Below are 23098 nucleotides of genomic sequence, written 5' to 3' on the forward strand. Positions count from 1 at the left end.
TAGAGTGATGGATGGGGAGGGGTGCCGAGTGGAGGACCCGGCAAGATTGAATAAGGTATTTCGGGACTTTTATAGCAAGCTGTACACTTCGGAGCCTCCGGAAGAACCGGAGGAGATGAAAAGGTTTCTGGACGGGTTAACCTTCCCAACAGTAGGTGGGGAGCGAGTGGATGAGCTGGGTAGTGCCGATGGGAGAGGAGCGGGCTTGTGCAGTATGTTACGATTGAAGTATTGAATGTACGTGGATGTTTGCACATTTTTGCCTGTATTTGCTTTCTTTCTGTTGATGTCTGTAACTGTTTACAATGCCGAAAAACTACCTCACTAAAATTGTTTGTTTTAAAAAAAAAGGGAATCGGATAATGGAGAGAACGCAGGAGAACGGGGATGAGAAAGATATCACCATGATTGAGTGGTGGAGCAGACGCGATGGGCTGAGTGGCCTAATTCTGTTCTTTTTCTTTTATGGCCTCTTATGGAGTATTTGCATTATTACTAAAGCAAAGCGGGAAGGTTCTAGTGTGAAGGTGTTCATATTGAGTTAAATATACTTGTAAAATCATCAAATGAAAGGTAAAGCCAAAGGGTTGAAAAGTTAAATCCGTTTTGTTCACAAAGCCCGTTGAAGTAAGTCACTTATGGCCTCTCTTATTTTAAGACACTGCCCTTCTTCAGTACAATGATCAAGGCTCTGTCTCTTTAAATGTTCCTTGGTGTATGTAGATAAGGTGCGAAAATAATTGTTAGAGTTGTTGATTACATGATTAGTATTTTTAAAAACTTGATAAAATTATGACATTTCAGTATTAGTCCAATGATTTGAGAATTTAAGAAAATGTAATTTTTTTTTTTGGCACCAGGTGTTGTGGATCAGTAAGCAGAGTTCATCCATATCAATCAAGGTTAAAAATAATTGATTCCAGTATTGGAAAATCCAAATTTACAAGGCTTTTCCTGTGAATGGTTAATTTAGTGAGCCTGTATTGAAAGGATGCATCAGAAGCAAACACAGTTCAGAGCAAAAATGCACGTGTAATGAATGATGGTTGAAATGAATTAATATTTTATTCATTACTTTATAAGTTCCTTCATTTCTTGTGATGCAAATTACATAGTAATTTTCCTCTGTCAACTGGTTGTACTTTTCAGAGTTAGTCTAATACATATTGCTCTTAATGTTCTTTAAAACTGTTTTCGTGTACAAGGGGTTGTTGCTAGGGGGAGGGGGGAAGATGATCTGCTGACGAGGAGGAGGGGGGGGGGGGGGCGGCGGCCCTCCAACCAGGATGATCACCTGGAATGTCAGAGGATTAAACGGGCCGGTTAAGAGGACACGTGTGTTCGCGTACCTACGGGCTCTGAAGGCGGACATAATGTGCTGCAGGTGACGCATTTAAAAGTGGCGTACCAGATTAGATTACGGAAGGGCTGGGTTAGCCGGGTCTTCCATTCGGGGCTGGACGCTAAGACCAGAGGGGTTGCGATCATGATTAACAAACGGGTTAAGTTTGAGGCGGACAGCACAGTTGTGGATGGGGGTGGTAGATTTCTCATGGTCCGGGGCAAGCTTGAGGGGGTGAGGGTGGTCCTAGTGAATGTCTACGCTCCAAACTGGGATGATATAGATTTCATCAAAAGGCTGCTGGGGAAGATCCCCGACTTGGATTCACACAAGTTGATTATAGGTGAAGACTTTAATACAGTCCTTGACCCCGACCTGGACCGGTTGTGCTCCAGAACGGGCAGTCTCCCTATTTTCATTCCACGGTCCTTCTTTAATAGAGTCAATAAAATTATCCTGGGATTTGTTTGGGTGGGGAAGTCCCCGCGGGTAAAGAGGGGGATGCTGGAACGGAACCGTAGCGAGGGGGGGGCTGGCATTGCTGAACCTCAGTAACTACTACTGGGCGGCTAACATAGCCATGATAAGGAAATGGATGGTGGGTACGGGGTCGGTTTGGGAGCGGGTGGAGGCTGCTTCGTGCAGAGGCACCAGCTTGGCAGCCCTGGTCACGGCTCCCCTGCCGTTTCCCCGGCCAGGTATTCCACCAGCCCTGTAGTGGTGGCGGCTTTGCGGATTTGGGGCCAATGGAGGAAGCATGCGGGGGAAGTGGGAGCGTCTGTCTGGTCCCCAATATGTGACGACCACCGATTTGTCCCGGGGAAGATGGATGGCAGATTTCGAGCGTGGCGGAGGGCGGGGGTGGGAAGGATGGGCGACTTGTTCCTGGAAGGGAGCTTCGCGAACATGAGGGCACTGGAGGAGACGTTCGGGCTGGTGAGGGGGAATGATTTTCGGTTCTTGCAGGTGCGGGCCTTTTCACGTAGACAGGTCCCGTCCTTTCCATGCCTTCCACCAAGGGGGATCCAGGACAGGGTGAGGTAGGAGAGGGGAAAGTCTCGGATATTTATAGGGAGCTTATGGGAGCGGAAGACACGGGGACCGAGGAACTGAAACTTGAGTGGGAGGAGGAGCTTGGTGGGGAGCTGGAGGGAGGCGTATGGGCAGACGCTCTGAGGAGGGTAAATGCAACCGCAACATGTGCCAGGCTCGGTCTGATTCAGTTCAAGGTGGTACACAGGGCCCACATGACGGTGGCCTGGATGAGAAAATTCTTTGGGCTGGAGGACAAATGTGCTAGATGTGGGGGAGGACCAGCGAACCGTGTCTACATGTTCTGGGCGTGTCCGAAACTCAGGGGATATTGGCAGGGATTTGCAGATGTCATATCCCGGGTACTGAAAACAAGGGTGGCGATGAGTCCAGAGGTGGCGATTTTTGGGGTATCGGAAGACCCGGGAGTACAGTGGGGGATAGAGGCCGACGTTGTGGCCTTTGCTTCCCTGATAGCCCGGCGACGGATACTGTTGGCCTGGAGGGACTCGAAGCCCCCAAAGACCGAAGTGTGGCTGTTGGACATGGCAAGCTTTCTCAGCTTGGAAAAAATCAAGTTCGCCTTACTGGGATCGTTGTCAGGGTTCGCCCGGAGGTGGCAACCATTCATCGACGACTTTGCGGGGAACTAATCGTCAGGGGGGGGGGGGGGGGGGGGGGGGGGTGGCTAGGGGGGGTAGAATAGTGTCGTGTAGGGGGGTCTATCAGCGTGAGTGGTACGGTTATTTGCACTATGTTTGTTTTTTGTAATTGCACACTAATGCATATTGTTACTGTTTACAATGCCAAAAATACCTCAAAGATTGTTTGTTTAAAAAAAAAACACTTTTTGTAAACGGCAGCACAGTGGTAAGCCCAACTGCCTTATGGCGCCGAGGACCCGGGTTTGATCCCGCCCCCAGGTCACCGTCCATGTGGAGTTTGCCATTCTCCCCGTGTCTGCATGGGTCTCACCCCGACAACCCCAGGGTGTGCAGGGTAGGTGGATTGGCCTTGCTAAAATTGCCCCTTAATTGGGAAAAAGAAATTGGGTACTCTAAAATTATTTTTAAAAACTGTTTAATTGTATTGGATTTTGTTCTGCCTATCTTCTTAGAATTGTATTAAAATAATTTTAGAGTACCCAATTCTTTTATTCCAATTAAGGGGCAATTTAGCGTGGCCAATCCACCTAACCTGCACATCTTTGGGTTGTGGGGGTGAGACCCGTGCAGACATGGGACTATTTGGAATTGCATGCTTACTTTATATGGTGCATTACTGTCTCATATATGCTTGTTAAGACAAAATTAAATATTTACCTACATAATCTAATTATCCAGTGACCGAAACTTAAACCAGTTATAAGTTTAGACAGTGAGGGAAAGTTAACGGCTCATAATCTAGAGTGAAAAACTTCAACTCTCTCCCTTCAGATTGTCTGACATTGCAAATCAGGCATCACTCAATACCTAGTGTAATATTCCTGGTGCTGTAAGCTGGGAACTGAAAGAGCACTCACCTGTTGGGCAAATAAATGCATTCAGTAAGTTGTGCCAACACTCCTTACAAGTTAGGATGTCTTAAATTAAACTTCATCTTCCTGAGGGCGACAAGGTGGTGCAGTGGTTAGCACTGCTGCCTCACTGCTCCGAAGGGAGGGGGCTTCACTACCCAGTAGGACACTGCATTGACACTGGGCTTCAAGGACATGAGGATTGCTGGGATGCTGCACACTAGATTGTACATTCTTGCCGTAAGAAAAGTAACTTCTGTTTGCCGAATGTTGAACAACCTTGCTTAGTCCACCCCTTGCCTCTTTTCATAGATCAGATAGTTTTGTTAACTTACTGATTGTGTTAATATATAAAATATAACCATGATTATTCGTATCTAGGAAAGATTAAGGATCTGATTTTTATATATATATATATATATATATATATATATATATACACACACACATACAGAGAAGCTTCAGTTTGACCCGTGCAAAAGTGCCCACCTTATTTCTCATGTTAATATGCAAATTCAGTGTGTTTGTTGTGAAAGTGTAGAGGGAAGTATCTAATTTCTCATTGAAATCTTTGTATTGGTTTCCATGCTGTACATCTCATCCAACATCTGCTATTCTGGAGCATGTGAGTAAACCCTGTAATGTGTAGAGTGATCTGAGAAAGTGCCTTTCACATGGGTGGTGTAAAATGCTGTTACATATGGGCAACCTTAACTGATTGTAAATTGGATTAGTATTGGCTAGTTTTTGGCTTTCATCTCACAGGAACTAATTGTGTTGCGGTAAGAGAATCTGACAAGGCACTTTTGTTAGTTTAGTAAGAGCGCATCAGTGGCATTGTGCTCAGACAAAAGCAGATTGCATTTTACATTCGCAGTAAAATCAGTTGCATCAGAAGCTCACAAAGTGTGAAAAGCCATTAGGCTCTCAACATAAATTCTTGGCTAAAAGCCAAGATCATTGTGATCTAACCTCAAAAATAGACTGTAAGGAGATTTGATTTAGATTCTGATTTTCTTAATAACATAACGTTTTAGACCACGAGCTTGTTTGCATACACAACCCAGCAATGTAAGGGACCGTGTCTAGTGTTAGAAAATCTGTTTCTGACATGAGATTTATTTTACACTTCAGACATTGGGAATGGCTCACTAAACCCTTTTTTTTGGGTTTAATTTGTCACTTAAAAAAAATTTAATTTTGAGCTTTTAGTTCTTTTTAAATTTAGAGCACTCAATTTTTTTTTTCCAATTAAGGGACAATTTAGTGAGGCCAATTCACCTACCCTGCACATCTTTGGGTTGTGGGGGTGAGACCCACACAGACACTGGGAGAATGTGCAAACTCCACACGGACAGTGACCTGGGGCCAGGATAGCACCCGGATCGTCAGCGCATGAGTGCTAACCACTGTGCCGCAGTGCTGCCCTTAATTTGTCATTTTAATTGTTGTTTAATTGGAGTCATCAAGGAACAACTCCTAAGTGATACATTGAATCAGCTAGTGCTTCTGGGAGTTTTCAAGTCACAAAGATATTCTTTTTTTTTTTTGCGAGTTTCGTTTCCGTGTGTTCTTGTTTGGGGTAAAGTTTCACAGATGCCAGTCACTCTGGAGCACTTTGCCCAGGTGGCCATTGTTAATGCGTGAATTTTTACGGGGAATGTCAGTAGGCTGCTGAACCACCGAGACATCACAAACGTTCTACCGTTTTAATGTTTAGATGGACATTTCCAACAGGGTCACTGCATGGAAATTTTTGATTTTCTTTCTCTATCTTAGCCCAGGAGAGCTGGTGCCAATTGCAGTACTCCTAATTACTCCTCTCAGCAACTCGACACAAACCTTTTGGTCTGTAGGATGTGGCTACTCTCTGAATGGATTTGTTGAGCTATTGGGGAAGCTGCCTCTCAAACTGCTGTAACTTTATTTTTGTTGATGTGGAGATGCCGGCGTTGGACTGGGGTGAGCACAGTAAGAAGTCTTACAACACCAGGTTAAAGTCCAACAGGTTTGTTTCAAACACGAGCTTTCGGAGCACGGCTCCTTCTTCAGGTGAATGGAAAGGCTTGTTCCAGAAATGTCTATATAAACATTTCTGGAACAAGCCTTTCCATTCACCTGAAGAAGGAGCCGTGCTCCGAAAGCTCGTGTTTGAAACAAACCTGTTGGACTTTAACCTGGTGTTGTAAGACTTCTTACTTTATTTTTGTTCACATTGAAGTTTAGGCAGTGCAGATGACCTGGCCACTCTTGAGTTTGAGGTGGCATCGGGTTTTTCATTTCCAGTGGTAAATTGTTTGCATCTTTTACAAAGATGTAAGAATGATCTCTTGGCATTTATTGGACCCTCAATGGGCTGGTTGATTATTAATTGATTGCAACCTCTATTTTTGCCCATTGATTAGGTTTTAGGTTTCTTTAATGTTTAAAGATTTCTATTGATCGACAAACATGTCTCTGTTTATGACACACAAACTTGGATTTAATCCCTTTCTTGCATATTGGCGAGTGACAAATTTCCAGAGGTGTGAAATATTCATGAGTAATGTTTTTTTCTGATTGTTAGCAACATTTTGTGTGGGTTGCATGGTGAGGCTCAAGATGATCACTTATCCTGAGGGAAGTTTTGACATCTGCAAGTATGCAACCCTGAAAGAGTTCGGAGTTCCTTTCAGATCCTGGAGTGTGAGAAATGACTCTCCTCACCAGGTTTCTTTCAATTACTGCTGGCAAAAACATCTGTGGGACGGGAACCATTTGTATTGAAAAAATGCGTTTCGCATTGATAAAGTCCATTTTGTTAACAGAATGAGCGAGTCGCGACAGAATTTATTAGAAATGCACAGGAAGCATTAGGATTTTTAGTTGCATAATTTCATGCTTGCATTTAATTATATTAGAAGATTAATGGGATTAATGTTTCACAAAATAATCTTGCTCCTACAAAACCATCTTCCACCATTTTTGGTTACCTTGCATTGCTCGGAAATCGATTCAGGGTCTTCTTTTGCTTGTTAAGGGAAATACATAGGGTGGAAATTTAGCCCAATTCTTATGTGCTTGCCTATGTATAAATATGTCTCTATATAAATGTGTATGTAATCTGAGCAAAAATTAATGAACAGAAATCTGAGCTACCATTTTGATTTCGTGAACTAATTTAATTCATAGATCATAGAATTTACAGTGCAGGAGGAGGCCATTCAGCCCATCGAGTCTGCACCAGCTCCTGGAAAGAGCACCCTACCCAAGGTTAACACCTCCACCCTATCCTCATAACCCAGTAACCCCACCCAACACTAAGGTACACTAAGGGCAATTTATCATGGCCAATCCACCTAACCTGCACTTCTTTGGACTGTGGGAGGAAACCGGAGCACCCGGAGGAAACCCACGCACACACTGGGAGGATGTGCAGACTCCGCACAGACAGTGACCCAAGCCGGAATTGAACCTGGGACCCTGGAGCTGTGAAGCGATTGTGCTATCCACATTGTTTTAGAATTTCAACTTTGAGCATTAAGTGGGAATTTCGGAATACTTCTACTTAATGTTTAATATTGTGTGTCGTATTTTAGTGGGACACCAAGCCCTTGGTTTTGCTAAAGATTTTTAGAAATAATCCCTCAACCATCTAAAGTGTGTACTATATAACTGCCTGGCTCCCTAGTGTTGAATTTGGGGGGGTACCCCAAAGATGCGCTGAGGAATCCCTCTTAGAAGTTCCCATGTAAGGGTTTATATGGCTATTGTGCAGAAAGGTTAACTTCCACTGTACAGCTGGCCTGTGAACCATCTTGACAAAGCGACTCCCCACATCCCATTTACTTGCCTGCGAAATTTACAGTAGAAACTTGCCGTTGACCTTTCAATGATACTTTAAACTCATCTACTTTACGGCAGCTAGTGTTGTAAAGGTGGGGGGGGGTTGCCCTCCTTCACACCGTTCCTTTTGCATTTTGCCGCTGGAGACGGGGAATCACTTCACTTCTTCACACATGCCTGGCCTGAGTCAAGAAGGTAGGCAAAATGGGTGCTTTATGATTGTGAGTGGGGTATTGGAAGGGGCGCCTTTAGTGTTGGTAAATGTGTATGCCCCAAATTGGGATGATGTGGGTTTTAGGAGGGGGCAATCCCGGATTTGGCCACGTACCAGTTGATCATGGGATGAGATTTTAACTGTGTCCTGAAGCCGAGGGTGGATAGATCGAGCCCCAAGTTGACGGGTATGGTACCAATGGCTGGGGGGGGGGGGGGGGTATGGAGAAGATGAGTATGGTGGATCCATGGCTCTTTCAGAACCCAGGGGGAAGGGAGTATTCCTTCTTTTCACACGTCTATAAGGTATATTCGAGGATTGATTACTTTGTAGTGAGTCGGGAGATTTTGGTTGGGATGGAGGGGGCAGAGTCTGCGGGGATTGTTATCTAGGACCATGCACCCCACTGGCTGTGTATTCGGTTCAGTACAGGACGAGAACAGAGGCCGGGGTGGAGGTTTGACTCGGGGTTGTTGGCGGATGGAGATTTTTGTGATAAGGTACGGTTGGCGATTAGGGATTATGTGGAGTTCAGTCAGAATGGGGAGGTGTCGGCGGGCATTTTTTGGGAAGCACTAAAGGCAGAGGTCCGGGGAGAAATTATCTCATTTACGGTTCGTGTGAATAAGGAAAGGAGGGCAGAACATGACCGTCTAGTGAGCGAGATAATGGAAATGGTTAGAGAATATTCGAGGGTGCCCGCCATGGAGGGATTGGCGTGGAGGAAAAAGTTGCAGGAGCAATTTGATAGGCTGACGATGGAGAGGGCGGTAGGGCAACTGCGTCGGGCAAGAGGGGTGCAACACGAGTATGGGGAGAAGGCGAGCTGCATGCTGGCGCACCAGCTGCGGAGGCAGGCTGCGTCCAGGGAAATTTTGAAGATCCGGACTGGAGCTGGAAATGTGGTGTCCGAGCCAGGGAAGATAAATGAGGCATTTAGAGAGTATTACCAGGGACTTTGAGGCAGACCCAGGAGGAGAGGAGGGGGACATGGGGGGGTTTCTAGACGAGCTGGAATTTCCCCAGGTGGAGGAAGCAAAGAGGCAGGCGTTGGAGGAGTCCCTGGGGCTGAGGGACGTGCTGGATATTATCAGAGGTATGAAGTCGGGGAACGCCCCTGGGCCGGATGGGTACCCGGCAGAATTTTATAAGGAATTTGCGGCGGACCTGGCACCACATCTGTTGGGGGCGTTTAATGAAGCACTGGAGAAGGGGGAGTTGCCAGAGACGATGCAGCAGGCAGTAATCACACTAATCCCCAAAAAAGGGAACGATCTGGTGGAATCAGGGTCATATAGACCCATATCACTATTGAACACGGATGTGAAAGTATTGGCTAAGTTGGCGGGGCGGATGGAGGATTGTGTCCCGGGGGTGGTTGCAGAAGATCAAACAGGCTTCGTGAAGGGCAGGTAGCTCACGAGTAATATAAGACAGCTGTTGAATGTGGTGATGAATCCATCGAGAGCTCTGGTACCCGAGGTGGTGGCGACCATGGATGCGGAGAAAGCATTTGATCGGGTGCAGTGGCGGTACTTGTTCGAACTTTTGGGAAGGTTTGGGCCGAGATTTGTGCCATGGGTGCGGTTGCTCTATGTGGCGCCAAGAGCGAGGGTGAGGACGAATGGTATGAGCTCATGAAGCTTTGACTTACACAGGGGTACGAGGCAGGGGTGCCTGCTGTCGCCGCTGCTGTTTGCGCTGACCATAGAGCCATTGGCAATGGCTCTCAGAGGGTCGGCAGAGTGGCAGGGGATAATGAGGAGACAGAGGGAGCATCGGGTGTCGCTCTATGCCGATGACCTCTTGCTGTATGTTTTGGATGCGTTGAAGAGTATGGGAAGGATTATGGGCCTGTTGGAGAGGTTTGGAGGGTTCTCGGGATACAAGCTGAATGTAGGGAAAAGCGAGGTATTCCCGGTGAATGAGCTGGCACAGCAGGCTAATTTAAGGTAGCCATTTAGGGTAGCGAGGGATAGGTTTAGGTACTTGGGGATTCAGGTAGCGAGGGAATGGACGGGGCTCCATCAGTGGAACTTGACGAAGCTGGTGGAGGAGGCCAGGGCGGATCTTAAGAGGTGGGATACACTGCACTTAACATTGGCGGGGAGGGTCCAAGTGGTGAAAATGAATATTTTGACGAGGTTCTTGTTTATCTTTCAGACTCTCCCGATCTTTATACCAAAGGCCTTTTTTCAGAAAGTGGACATAATCATCTCTGACTTTGTATGGGCGGGGAAGGTGCTGAGGGTGGGGAGGACCCTGCTATAGAGGCAGCAGGGGGGGTTGGCGTTGCCAAACCTGCTTCATTAATATTTGGCAGTGAATGTGGGCAAGGTGTGGCGGTGGTGGGAAGGAGAAGGGGTAGAGTGGGTTAGGATGGATGAGGAATTTTGATAGGGGTCTAGTTTGAGGGCTACGGTGACAGCAGCATTGCCAATGGCTCCGAGTAGGTATTCAGGGAGCCCAGTGGTGCAGTCCACGGTGAAGATATGGAATCAACTGAGGAGGCATTTTAGGGTGGAAGGGATGTCGGTGCTAATGCCGCTGTGCGAGAATTATGGGTTTGAGCAGGGGGGGATGGATAGTGTATACAGGAGGTGGAGGGAAGTGGGGCTGGTCATGGTGAGGGATTTGTATTTGGAGGAAGGGTTCGCCAGTCTGGAGGAGCAAAGGGAGAGGGTAGAGCTGCCGAGGGGTAGTGAGTTCAGGTATCTACAGGTTAGGGACTTTGCACGAAAGGTCTGGAAGACCTATATTGCCGGGACACACCCAGCTGTAGCGATTGCTGCTTCTGGATGTTGAAGGGGAGGGAAGAATTGGGGATATATATAAATGGCGGGGGGAGCAGGGAGACGAGCGGGTGGTGAAGATCAAGGAGAAATGGGAAGCAGAGTTGGGAATGGAGATCAATTGGGGAGTATGGAGTGAGGCACTGCGACGGGTAAACGGGGCCTCCTCTTGTGCAAGGATGAGCCTGATACAGTTTAAGGTGGTGCACAGGGTGCATATGAGTGGGTTCTTTCACAGGGTAGCAGATGAGTGTGAGAAGTGTGGGCGGGGGCCAGCGAATCATGTGCACATGGTTTAGGGTTGTGAAAAATTGGGACGATTTTGGGCGGGAGCGTTCGCGGTCTTAGCCAGGATCGTGGAGAGGGAATGGACCCGGACCCTGGTGGCGATATTTGCGGTTTCAGAGAAGCCGGAGCTCCTGGAGAGGAGGAAGGCCAATGTCTTGGCCTTCGCCTCTCTGATTGCACGGCGACGTAGTTTGCTAGAGTGGATCCTGCGGTTAGAGAAGATAAAGTATGAGTTAAGGGGCTCTGCAGGGGAGTTTGAGAAAAAGTGGTGGATGTTTGTGACCGTGTTTGAGGAGCTGCTCGGCTGTGTGTGTGTGTTGTACAAATCTGTACAAACTGTATAGTTGACTGTTGGGAAGCATGTTTCTCGGGGTGTTTATTTGCTGTAACCTACTTTGATACAGGTTTGAATGTGTTTATAAAAAATATAGAAAGATGGGTGTTTTACATTTCAAGTCAGATAAATCGCTCAGGAATGGCAATCTGCCGCTGATTGCCACTCCGGGAAAGTTACCGGGACTATCTTTTTGCTCCTTCCTGTTGAGAGCCATTCACTCAAATCCCTATTGTGATTATCAATATGTATCAGCAGTTTTGTAGCTGGCCAGACCCCTGGTCAACTGTATACCCAGCTTAAATGTTGCAGGGGAGACATCAAGTAAACAATTTCTGCTTTTGCAAAGTAAGATGTGAGGTTTGTCTCTATGTAACTGAGGAAATGTTGTATGAGCACTGTTAATTTCAGTAATTCCAAAAGTTAACTTTTGGTTGTATTTTCCTTCTGGCTTTGTTGTCTGCTCTCTGTTGATGCTGTTTAATATTCATTTCTTTAAAATTTGTATGATAAGGTTTCAGTTTGAATTTTGAGTTCCATCATTTGAACCTCTATGAAGATCGAAACACCTCTTCCCACAACTTATGTACATGTACGAGTGCAAGTGTCTAACTATAGCAATGTCCCTTTAATTCTCAGATATGTCTCCATTTGAAGTTCAGCCAGTCCACACAGTAGTGAATGAAGGCGAAGTAGCAAGGTTTATCTGCAAGATACATGCAAATCCTCCACCAATCATAACCTGGGAATTCAATCGGACAGCACTGCCACTAGTGACTGACAGGTAATATAACTTGAGAGCAAAATCTGTAACTTTACACTGATTTGCAAAGAGGATTTGGAACATAATGCTGCCTTAATTATGTAGATGTTGCATTTTGTTTATTGCACAAATTTATTACCAGTGCCACTGAAATACATTGGCTTCGATTTTGTGGTTGATATGACAGCAAAACTGTCTGGCATTGTTGTGATAAAACTGACGTGCTTGTAAAGGTGAAGATCTGAAAGTCTCTGTCAGTGAGCCCTGCACGTCCTCCCAATTGCACGGTTGCAATCTTCCAGATGTAATCAACAGAATCTGCGAATTGACATGTATTTCAATTTTCTAACACACTACTCTTGTTATAAGAACCATTGAAAATGTTAAGCCTTGTTGAATGAGGTGTAATTGTGTTTTTAAAGACTCAGTAAGGGGAGTCGGTGGCACAATGGTATTATCGCTTGACTAGTAATTCAGAGACAAAGGGTAATGCTCTTGGGACCCAGGTTCAAATCCCAACATGGGAGATGATGGAATATAAAAACTCCATAAAATACCTGGAATTAAATGTCTAACAACGACCATGAACACAGTAAGAAGTCTTACAACACCAGGTTAAAGTCCAACAGGTTTGGACAGGTGAACCCGAGGAAGGAGCAGTGCTCCGAAAGCTCATGTTTGAAACAAACCTGTTGGACTTTAACCTGGTGTTGTAAGACTTCTTACTGTGCTCACCCCAGTCCAACGCCGGCATCTCTACATCATAACGACCATGAAACCATTGTTTTAAAAACCCATCTGTTTCACTAATTCCCTTCTTTTAGGAATTCCTTTCCTGTCCTACATTTGATTCCAGGTCCACAGCAATGTGGTTCACTCTGAAATACCACTCAGTTGTATTCAACTGCTGCAAATGGAACAAGAAGGAATGAAACCAGACGGACCACCCATCATTGCCCTCGGCACCGGAAAAAACAATGGCAAACCTGTCGATGTTGCAAAGTCCGCTTGTGCCCCAGGAGAGCTGTCTCACAAGACTAGTCAAGCAATAGACTGTAGTAAAGCTCACAGAATCATACCTTACAGATAATGTCCTGTCCTGGGTATGCCCTGTCCCATCAGAGGTGGTGATACATTGGTATACAGTCAGGAGGGTGTTCAACTTCAACATTGAGGAAGCACTAAGGTGGCATAATGTACTCTGGATGGGGGATTTCAATCTGTAGCACGGGACTGCAGCAGGTAGTGAGGGAACCAAAAAGAGCACAAAACATACGTGCCCTCATCCTTGCCTATCTTCTACAGATGCATTTGTCCATGACAGTAACGGTAGGAGTGACCACCACACAATTCTTGTGGAGGCAAAGCCCCGTCTTCACATTGTGGCACTATTATCGTACTATGGAATAGACTTCAAACCGATCTAGCAGCTCCATACTGGACATCCATGAGGCGCCGTGGGCCATCAGCAGGTGCAGAATTGTACTCCTCCATAAGCTGTAACCTCATGGCCTGGCATATCCCTCACTCTACCACCAAGCCAGGGGATCAACCCTGGTTCAATGAAGAGTGCAGGAGGGTATGCCAGGAGCAACATTAAGCATAGCGAAAAGTGAGGTGTCAACTTGGTGAAGCTAAACCGCAGGTCTGCTTGCGTGCCAAACAGCATAAGCAACAAGTAATAGACAAAGTGATCCCACAACCAACAGACCAGCTCTAAGCTCTGCAGTCCTGCCATCCCCCTGGCCCAGCTGTTCCAGTACAGCAACAACACTGGCATCCACCCAGCAATGTGGAAAAGTTCCCAGGTTGTCCTGTACACAAGAAACAGGAGAAATCCAACTTGGCCGATTACTGTCCCATTAGCCTCCTCTCAATCATCAGTTAAGTGATGGAAGGGGTCATCGATAGCTCTGTCAAGTAGCACTTATTCAACAATAACCTGCTTGTGGATGCTGAGTTTGGGTTCCATCAGGGTCACTCAGCTCCTGACCTCATTGCAGCCGTGGTTCATATATGGAGAAAAGAGCTGAATGCCCAAAGTGAGAATGACTGCCGTTGATATCGGGCAGCATTTGACCGAGTATGGCATCCAGGAACTCTAGCAAAACTGGAGTCAGTGGGAATCAGGGTGCTGGTTGGAGCCATGCCTGGCACAAAGTAATATGGTGTGGTGATTAGAGGTCGATCATCTCAGCTCCAGGACATCACTGCAGGAGTTCTTTGGGGCAGTGCTCTCGGCCCAACTATCTTCAGCTGCTTCATGAATGACCATTCCATCATAAGGTCAGAAGTGGGGATATTTGCAGACGACTGCACAATGTTCACTACCAATCGTGACCACTCTGAGAAAGGAGCAGTCCGTGTCCAAATGCAGCAAGACCTGGACAATCTCCAGCCTTGGGTTAACAATTAGCAAGTAACATTTGTGCCATACAAGTGCCAGGCAAGGACTACCTCCAAAAAGAGAGCATGTAACCATTGACCCATGACATTGAATGGCATTATGATTGCTGAATCGGGTAGCGCAGTGGTTAGCATTGTATCTCTTGGCACCGAGGTCACAGGTTCGATCCCGGCTCTGGGTCACTGTCCATGTGGAGTTTGCACATTCTCTCCATGTTTGCGTGGGTTTCGTTCCCACAACCCAAAGATGTGCAGGGTAGGTGGATTAGCCATGCTAAATTGCCCCTTAATTGGAAAAATAAATTGGGTACTCTAAATTTATACTTTAAAAAAAGATTGCTGAATCGCCCGCTATCAACATCCTGGAAACATCGATTGGCTGGAAACTGAACTGGACTAGCCATATAAATGTTGTGGCTACGAGAGCAGGTCAAAGGTTAGGAATTCTGGGGCGAGTAGCTCACCGCCTAACTCCCTAAAGCCTGTCCACAAGGCATAAGTCAGGAGTATAATGGAATACTCTCCACTTGCCTGGATGAGTGCAGCTCCAACAACACTTGAGAAGCTTAACATCATCCAGGACAAAGCAGCACACTTGCTTGCTACCCCTTCCACAAGCATTCAATCCCACAACTATTGACAAACTGTGGTAGCCTTGTGTGCCAGCTACACGATGCACTGCAGGAACTCACCAAGGCACCTTGGTTAGTACCTTCCAAACCTATGGCCACTACTCTCTAGAAGGACAAGAGCAGCACGCACATGGGAGCACCACCACCTAGATATCTCTCCAAGTCACTCACTATCCTGACTTGGAAATATATCATCGTTCCTTCACTGTCACTGAGTCAGAGTCCTGGAACCCTCCTACCTTAATAGCACTGTGGCTGTAACTACACATCGGGGACTGCAGCGGTTCAAGAAAGCAGCTCACCCCATCGTCTCAGGGCAACTAGGGTTGGGCAATTAATGCTGACTTCATCAGTGACGCCCACATCCCATAAAATTAATTTTTAAAAATATTGTGGGAACCCTATGACATCTTCCATGTCCTGGGTATTACCATATGTGCGATAAATATTGTCAGCTGCAATAGTTTGAGCTGTGTGTTTTGCAGCTTAAGCCACAGCTGGTGTCATTGCGATCCATCCGCAAGATTGAGAGCTTTGTGGACAGTACTTTTATAGATATGGTCACAGGTTAAGAGAATGCAGGGAGAGAGGGAATGGGTCTTGCAGTCAAGAAGGATCATGCAGGTAGTGCAGGAGTCCCCCAAGTGAATCTTGCTCTCTAGTCAGTGTTCAGTTGTGCATTTTGGTGAAAGTGATGGTTCACCTGGGGAGTGAAGCCAGAGCCATGTCCATGGCACCATGGATAGCTCAACTGTACATTGGGCCACTAAGAAAATTGGAAGAGCAATAATGATAGGAGATTCAATAGGGGAACAGATGGGCAGCATAGTGATTAGCACAGTTGCTTCACAGCTCCAGGGTCCCAGGTTCGATTCCCGGATGGGTCACTGTCTGTGTGGAGCCTGCACGTTCTCCCCGTGTCTGCGTGGGTTTCCTCCGGGTGCTCCGGTTTCCTCCTCCTGTCCAAAGATGTGCGGGTCAGGTGGATTGCCATGCTAAGGTGGATTCCCTTAATTGGAAAAAATTAATTGGGTACTCTAAATTTAAAAAAAAATGAGGCAACAGATGGTTGATGAGAGTAATGCTGTTGATTTGGTGTACATGACTTCACAAAAAGCATGTGATAAAGTGCCACAGAACAGACTTTTTTGAAAAGTTATAGCTCTTGGAATAAAATAGATAGCAGTCATATGAGTACAAAACTGGCTGACTGATGGGAAATCGAGAGCAGTGGTGACCAGTTGTTTTTTTGGACGAGAGAAACATTTATCATTGAGTTCCCCAGCGATCAGTGTTAAGACCCCTGCTCTTTCCAGTATATGTTAATGACCTTGTTGTACATGGTGCAATTTTGAAATTTGCAGATGACACGAAACTGGGAAGTATTGTGAACTATAAGGAGAATAGTATAGAACTACAAACAGCTATAGATAGGATGATGGAATGGGCAGACAAGCGACCGATATGCAGAGAGGTGATACATTTTCCTCGAAATTGTGCAGGGAGATGAGACAAAATAACAGATACAAATCTAAAGGTGGTGCAGGGTCAACGGTGTATACGTGAATAAATGATTAAAGGTGCAGGGCAGATTGAGAGAACGGCTAATAATGCATACAACATTCTGGGCGTTAGCAAAAGAGCCATGGAGCACTAAAGCAAGGAAATAGTGTTAAACCTGCGTAAAACGCTGATTCAATATCAACTGGAAAATTTGTCCAGGTGTGTGCAGTACACTTTAGGAAGGATGTGCAGGCGTTATAGAGGGTAGAAAAGATTAATGAGAATGGTTTCAGGGATGAGGGTCACCATTGCACAAAAAGACTGGAAAACCTGTGGCTGTTTTCCTTTGAGATGAGGAAGATTTCATAGTTATTCAATATTATGAGGGGTCAAGGCACAGTATTTGGCTAGAAACTGTATCTATGTATGCAGAAACTGTGTCTGTGTGGGTTTCTTCCGGGTGTGCTAGCTTCCTCCTACAGGTCCCGAAAGATTTGTTAGGTGAATTCTCCCTCTGTGTACCCGAACAGGTGCCGGATTATGACCACTAGGGGCTTTTCACCGTAACTTCATTGCAGTGTCAATGTAAGTCTACTTGTGACAAGCCTACTTGTGACAGGGCAGCACGGTAGCATAGTGATTAGCACAGTTGCTTCACAGCTCCAGGATCCAGGTTCGATTCCTGGCTTGGGTCACTGTCTGTGTGGAGTCTGCAAATTCTCCTCGTGTCTGCGTGGGTTTCCTCCGGGTACTCTGGTTAGGTGGGGTTACTGGGTTACGGGAATAGGGTGGAGGCATGGGCTTAAGTAGGGTGCTCTTACCAAGATCCGGTTCAGACCCGATGGGCTGAATGGCCTCCCTCTGCACTGTAAATTCTATGGTTCTAATAAAGATTATTATAATATTATTTTTTTTAAATAAATTTAGAATATCCAATTCATTTTTTCCAATTAAGGGGCAATTTAACGTGGCCCGTCCACCTAAGCTGCACATCTTTGGGTTGTAGGGGTGAAATCCACGCAGGCACAGGGAGAATGTGCAAACTCCTCACAGACAGTGACCCAGGGCCGGGATTCGAACCCGGGTCCTCAGCGCCGTAGGCAACAATGCTAACCACTGTGCCACCGTGCCGCCCTTATTATATTATTATTGATGGAAGGGTCAAAACCCAGAGAAAAAGATTTAAGGTATTGGCAAATGAAGCAATGGCAGCATATGGAAAAGCCTTTTCATGCAGCAAATTGTTAAGACCCAGAGCGCACTGTCTGAGTGCGGTGCAGACAGGGTGAATTGAAGCTTTCGAAAGAAAATTGGATCGTGAAAAGGCAAACTGCATGGCAAAAGGCAAATGTGTGGCAAGAGCTAAATTGCTCCTTCGGGGGCCAGAAAAGGCATGACAGACCAATGGCCTCCTCCTGAGCTGCAACCATTATATGATCACAATTACTGGACAACCTCTCTGACTGTGAAATCTAATTTTATAATTGTGGAATCTTATTCCCTCAACATAAAAAAAAATCTATTTTTGAAATAAAAATAAGTTTGCACATTATTTCACCTTTTACCTTAGACCCAAGTGAATGTTCCAATGTTTATTTCGGGTTTTTTTTTTTACAGTGTCCTACAATGTGACTAAATCCCTTCTTTTTACTTGCACCGTTTCAGGCTGAGAATTCAATTTAGTGGTTAGCTCATTAGGTTGACTGCACCATAATTAGGTGCCATAGATGGCACTGGAAACACACGGAATAGAGGAAATTGACACTCGAGAGCCTGCTAATTCTTTCTGGGCAGCTTTCCTTGGTCAGCAGTGAGCATCATTCCTCTGTGCTTGCTGCAAAGCCTGGGCCAATGATTAGCCACGAGAGTTACTGCGGTGCATGGAATTGGTACTGTTGTCACTGCATTACCACATTTCTACTTGAAATTTGCACAATTCGAGCATTTTAACCAAAATGTTCAAAAGTAGCATCTCTTTCTCTTCTCAGGATAACTGCTCTGCCAACGGGAGTTCTTCAGATCTACGGTGTTGAAGGACGACATGCTGGGCAGTACCGCTGTGTTGCAACCAATGTCGCAAATAGGCGCAGGAGCGTGGAAGCCTTTTTGACTGTTATTCCAGGTACGCAATTGAGAAGCTTCTCCTCCTGAACAAAGCCCAATAATGGATTAGGCATTACATTCAACTTCACAGCTGAAGATATTGCATGATCGCTACATCTGATCTTCCAAAAAAAAAGTGCACATGAATATTATGTTAAATAACAATAAGTTAAATAATCTTTATTTTTGTGACAAGTAGGCTAACATTAACATGTAAGAAGTTACTGTGAAAAGCCCCTAGTCGCCACACTCCGGCGCCTGATCGTGTGCACAGAGGGAGAATTCAATATGTCCAATTCACCTAACAGCACGTCTTCTGGGACTTGTGGGAGGAAACCAGAGCACCCAGGGGAAACCCACGCACACCCAGGGAGAAGTTGTAGATTCCACACAGACGGTCACCCAAGCAGGAATCAAACCTGGGACTCTGGTGCTGTGAAGCAACAGTGCTAATCACTGTGCTACCGTGCCACCTAGTTTGTCATGGAAATGCTAAAAGCGGAGGATGGCTGAACTGATCAAACCGCCCTCAACTCCCTCTTCCAATAGACGTGCAGATATGTCATCCCTGTTTAGTCTTATTTTCAAACTCTTGAGACAAATTGTCTTTTGAAGAGATTAGCTTAATCATGATGATGATGGAGTTGATTCCATCCCTGGCTTGCAACATGATCGTGCGAGAAATAACTATTTTCACAAAGCTTCCCTTTGGATTTGACTGATCAAGTAATCAATATAATGTGTCAAATTTTCCATTGCAATGACCAAATTGCCAGCAAGGCTACCCGAGTCAATTTCAAGATCAAACTCATTCTTGAAATGTTGCATGTAGATTTTTCTGATAGTTTTTAATATATGGTACTCTTGCCCAATGTAGTCAATGACGTTGTTATCCAAGTTTACTTTGAATTGATGGTTCATACTTATTTTAGTCACATGAGGCAATTTTGTCAATTGTCAGGAACGTGAAACATATATGATCCTGAGGGGTATTGACAGGCTGAATATGGGAAGGATATTTTCTCTTTTGGGTGAATCTAGAATTGGGGGTCACCATTTTAAAAACAAGGGCTCGCCATTTAAGACACAGATGAGATTTTTTTTCTCAGAAGGTTGAGAGTTTTTGGAACACTCTTCCTCAAAAGACAGCGATAGCAGAACTTTTGAATATTTTGAAGGTGGAGGTAGATTCTTGACGAGCAAAGGGTAACAGAATATTGGGGTAAGCAAGAATGTAGAGTTGAGGTTACAATCAGATCAACCATGATCTTATTGTGCGGAGCAGACTCAAGGGGTCAAGTGACCGACTCCTGCTTCTCATTCATATGTTCGCAAGTAATTATGTTACATTTATTCATTTAGAAAATATATATATTTAGAGTACCCAATTATTTTTTCCAATTAAGGGGCAATTTAGCATGGCCAATCCACCTCCCCTGCACACATTTGGGTTGTGGGGGTGACATCCACACAAACCTGGGGCGAATGTGCCAGCTCCACACGGACAGCGACCCAGGGCCACTGTGCTGTCCACACTTATTGATTTTTAAATTAATTTCTATGACTATTTCCTATATGCAATCTTAGTGGTTAGCACTGTTGCTTCACACGCCAGGGTCCTGGTTTCGATTCCAGCTTTGTCACTGTCTGTGCGGAGTCTGTAAGTTCTCCCCGTTTCTGTGTGGCTTTCCTCCAGGTGCTCTGGTTTCCTCCCAAAAGTCCTGAAAGACATGTTTGTTAGGTGAATTGGACATTCTGAATTCTCCCTCTGTGTACCCGAACAGGCATCGGAATGTGGCGGCTAGGAAATTTCACAGTAACTTCATTGCTTACTTGTGACACTAAAAGTTATTGTTATTATTTCTCAAAGGTTCCGTGTATAAATGTGACAGTTTGTTATTAAAAGGAAAAGGGGGGTTGTTTCAAATGGAAACCCATCTGGCCTAATTTGGATTGTTTGAGGATGTGGTTATTCCTGCACCGTTTATTGGGAACCGTGGGCGCGATTCTCTGCAAATGCTGCCATGAAACTGGCCGTGTTTCACGGCCGCCTCCCGAGACCCGATCCCTCTCCCCCCCCCCCCCCGGGCGGGGCTAGCAGCGCGGCCCTGTGAAGCACGGCATCGCAGGCTTAGCGACCGTCGCTAAGCCCGCGCGCCAAGAGTCACAGCGGCTGACGCGCACGATGACGTCAGCCGCGCATGCGCGGGTTGGACGGCTCCAACCCACACATGCGCGGATGACGTCATCACATAGATGCGCGGGCTGTCATGCCCCTCAGCCGCCCCGCGGACTGATCCTGCGGGGCGGCGGAGGAACAAATAATGCGCGGGTATCGGATCCGCTGCCCGCGATCGGTGCCCACCGATCGTAGGCCCGTGCCACCCTTGGCACGGCCGTAGTGCGGCCATGCCAATCGGTGCCATGGTTGTCCGGGATGGCACTTTGCGGCTGTTTTCACGAACAGTGAGAGCAGGTGTGTTTGCGTTCGTGAAAATGGCCGTAAAGGCCTGGGAACTCGGCCCATCGGCCAGGGGAGAATCGCTGTTCGCCGTAAAATAACGGCGAGCAGCGATTCGTGTCATGGGGCGGCCGTGGGGGGGGGGGGGGGGGGGGGGGGGGGGAGAATAGCGGGAGAGCGGGAAAAATGTCGGGAAGGCCCTCCCGCTTTTCTCCGACCCGTCGTGGGCAGCGGAGAATCGCGCCCCATAAATGATGCTTTCTAATTTTCATGGATTTGCTTAGTTGTGCTATTTAAAATAAAATACATATCTGAGCTAATTGCTTTGTTGCAAGTTATGTGTACTATGTTCAGGTGACATTTCCTTTAATCCCCAAAATGGATATTTTATTTGATTTGATTTGAGTTATTGTCACATGTACCGAAGCGCAGTGAAAAGTATTTTTCTGCGGCTGAGGAACGTACACAGTAAACACAAGAATAATCAACAGGGAGCATTGAAAAATGGTAATACATCGACAAAACAGTGATTGGTTACAGTGCGGAAGAAGGGGCCAAACAAAGCAAATACATGAGAAAGCGCAGCACAGGGCGCCGTGAAAAGTGTTCTTACAGGGAACAGATCAGTCCAAGGGGGAGTCGTTGAGGAGTCTTCTAGCTGTGGGGAAGACGCTGTTCCTATGTTTGGACGTGCGGGTCTTCAGACTTCTGAACCTTCTGCCTGATGCAAGGGTCTGGAAGAAGGCAATGCCTGGGATATGTGTACATCTCTAACTGACCCACTTCTGTATACTTTCTTTTGTTATTGACATTTTACCTCTGCGCTGGACATCAGTTTACTTTCATTCTTAATTGGTGTTGCCAATCAGTAAAACGTTATGAAGTATTTTGTCTAATGCTCTCCACTAAATAGCAATGATTTCCATTGATAATTGCTTTTTCATTAATAGCTTGGCAGCCAAAAAAGTTGCAGAAACCAGTGATTGTAGCGGGCCCCCAAAACCTCACTGTGCCAGTACATCAAAACGCCATGTTGGAATGCATTGCCATTGGGTCCCCAAAACCCCTCGTATCTTGGAGCCGTTTAGGTGAGATGTCCATTTTCTTTTATTCCTCCTGTTGTTCTTTGCACATTTGACACTTAAAATCATCTTAGCAATAGTTAGACCAGGGGAATCTGGCAATTTAAAAGTACTACAACTGTGATCCAACAAATATAACTAGAATGTTGTTCTCGGTATAATTAAATGATAAGTTTTATTCTTCGTCTTGCTTTTTAATGCAAACATGTTGCAAGCAAATGTGTTTAGCAATGAGCCAATTTTAATTGCTTGAGTCAGTCCTGTTGAATGATGTTGACCTAATTTTTAATGGTTGACACAAATATCTACTTTTTCCGAACAGATCATCGATCTATTGACGTTTTCAATACACTGGTTGTGGGGAATGGAAATTTGATGATATCCGATGTGAAGGTTGAGCATGCTGGAATATATGTGTGTCGGGCCACTACACCAGGCACACGCAATTATACTGTAGCCACAGCAATGCTTACTGTACTGGGTAAGATAACCAGCACATTTAAAATTAAGTCTTGAGAATTAATGTGTGTTTGTGGTGGCCAGTTTGATATATGCTTTCTGTTGTCCTGAGGAGCCAAAATGGTCATTTGTAACAAGTGACACAGTCCAACCAAATTCTGGCATTCTTGCTGTCTATATTTGCAATATCTTCAGGTGCAAGTATTTTGAAAAAGCAATATTGCATTTTTTGATCATCATTATTCATGCATGCAGGTGTTTCCTTAAAGCTCATAATTTGATTTTACTTAAATAACATATCAAGACCTTGTATTCGTAGAATCATAGAGAATTTACAATGCAGAAG

At 45.6% G+C, this 23098-nt stretch overlaps 1 protein-coding gene across 3 annotated transcripts in view; it reads left to right on the top strand.

Annotated features, from left to right (window-relative positions):
• The window catches only part of LOC119974954 (protogenin-like), a 150258-nt gene that overhangs the window by 48958 nt on the left and 78202 nt on the right, over positions 1–23098 (top strand). For all 3 annotated transcript variants that reach the window (XM_038814337.1, XM_038814338.1, XM_038814339.1), the window contains exons 3-6: positions 11983–12127; positions 18636–18769; positions 22162–22299; positions 22616–22774. In XM_038814337.1, the coding sequence (XP_038670265.1) occupies positions 11983–12127; positions 18636–18769; positions 22162–22299; positions 22616–22774 (576 nt within the window). The remainder of the gene's footprint in view (positions 1–11982; positions 12128–18635; positions 18770–22161; positions 22300–22615; positions 22775–23098) is intronic.

The sequence above is a fragment of the Scyliorhinus canicula genome, chromosome 12 (assembly GCF_902713615.1).
Source record: "Scyliorhinus canicula chromosome 12, sScyCan1.1, whole genome shotgun sequence".
Lineage (NCBI taxonomy): Eukaryota > Metazoa > Chordata > Chondrichthyes > Carcharhiniformes > Scyliorhinidae > Scyliorhinus > Scyliorhinus canicula.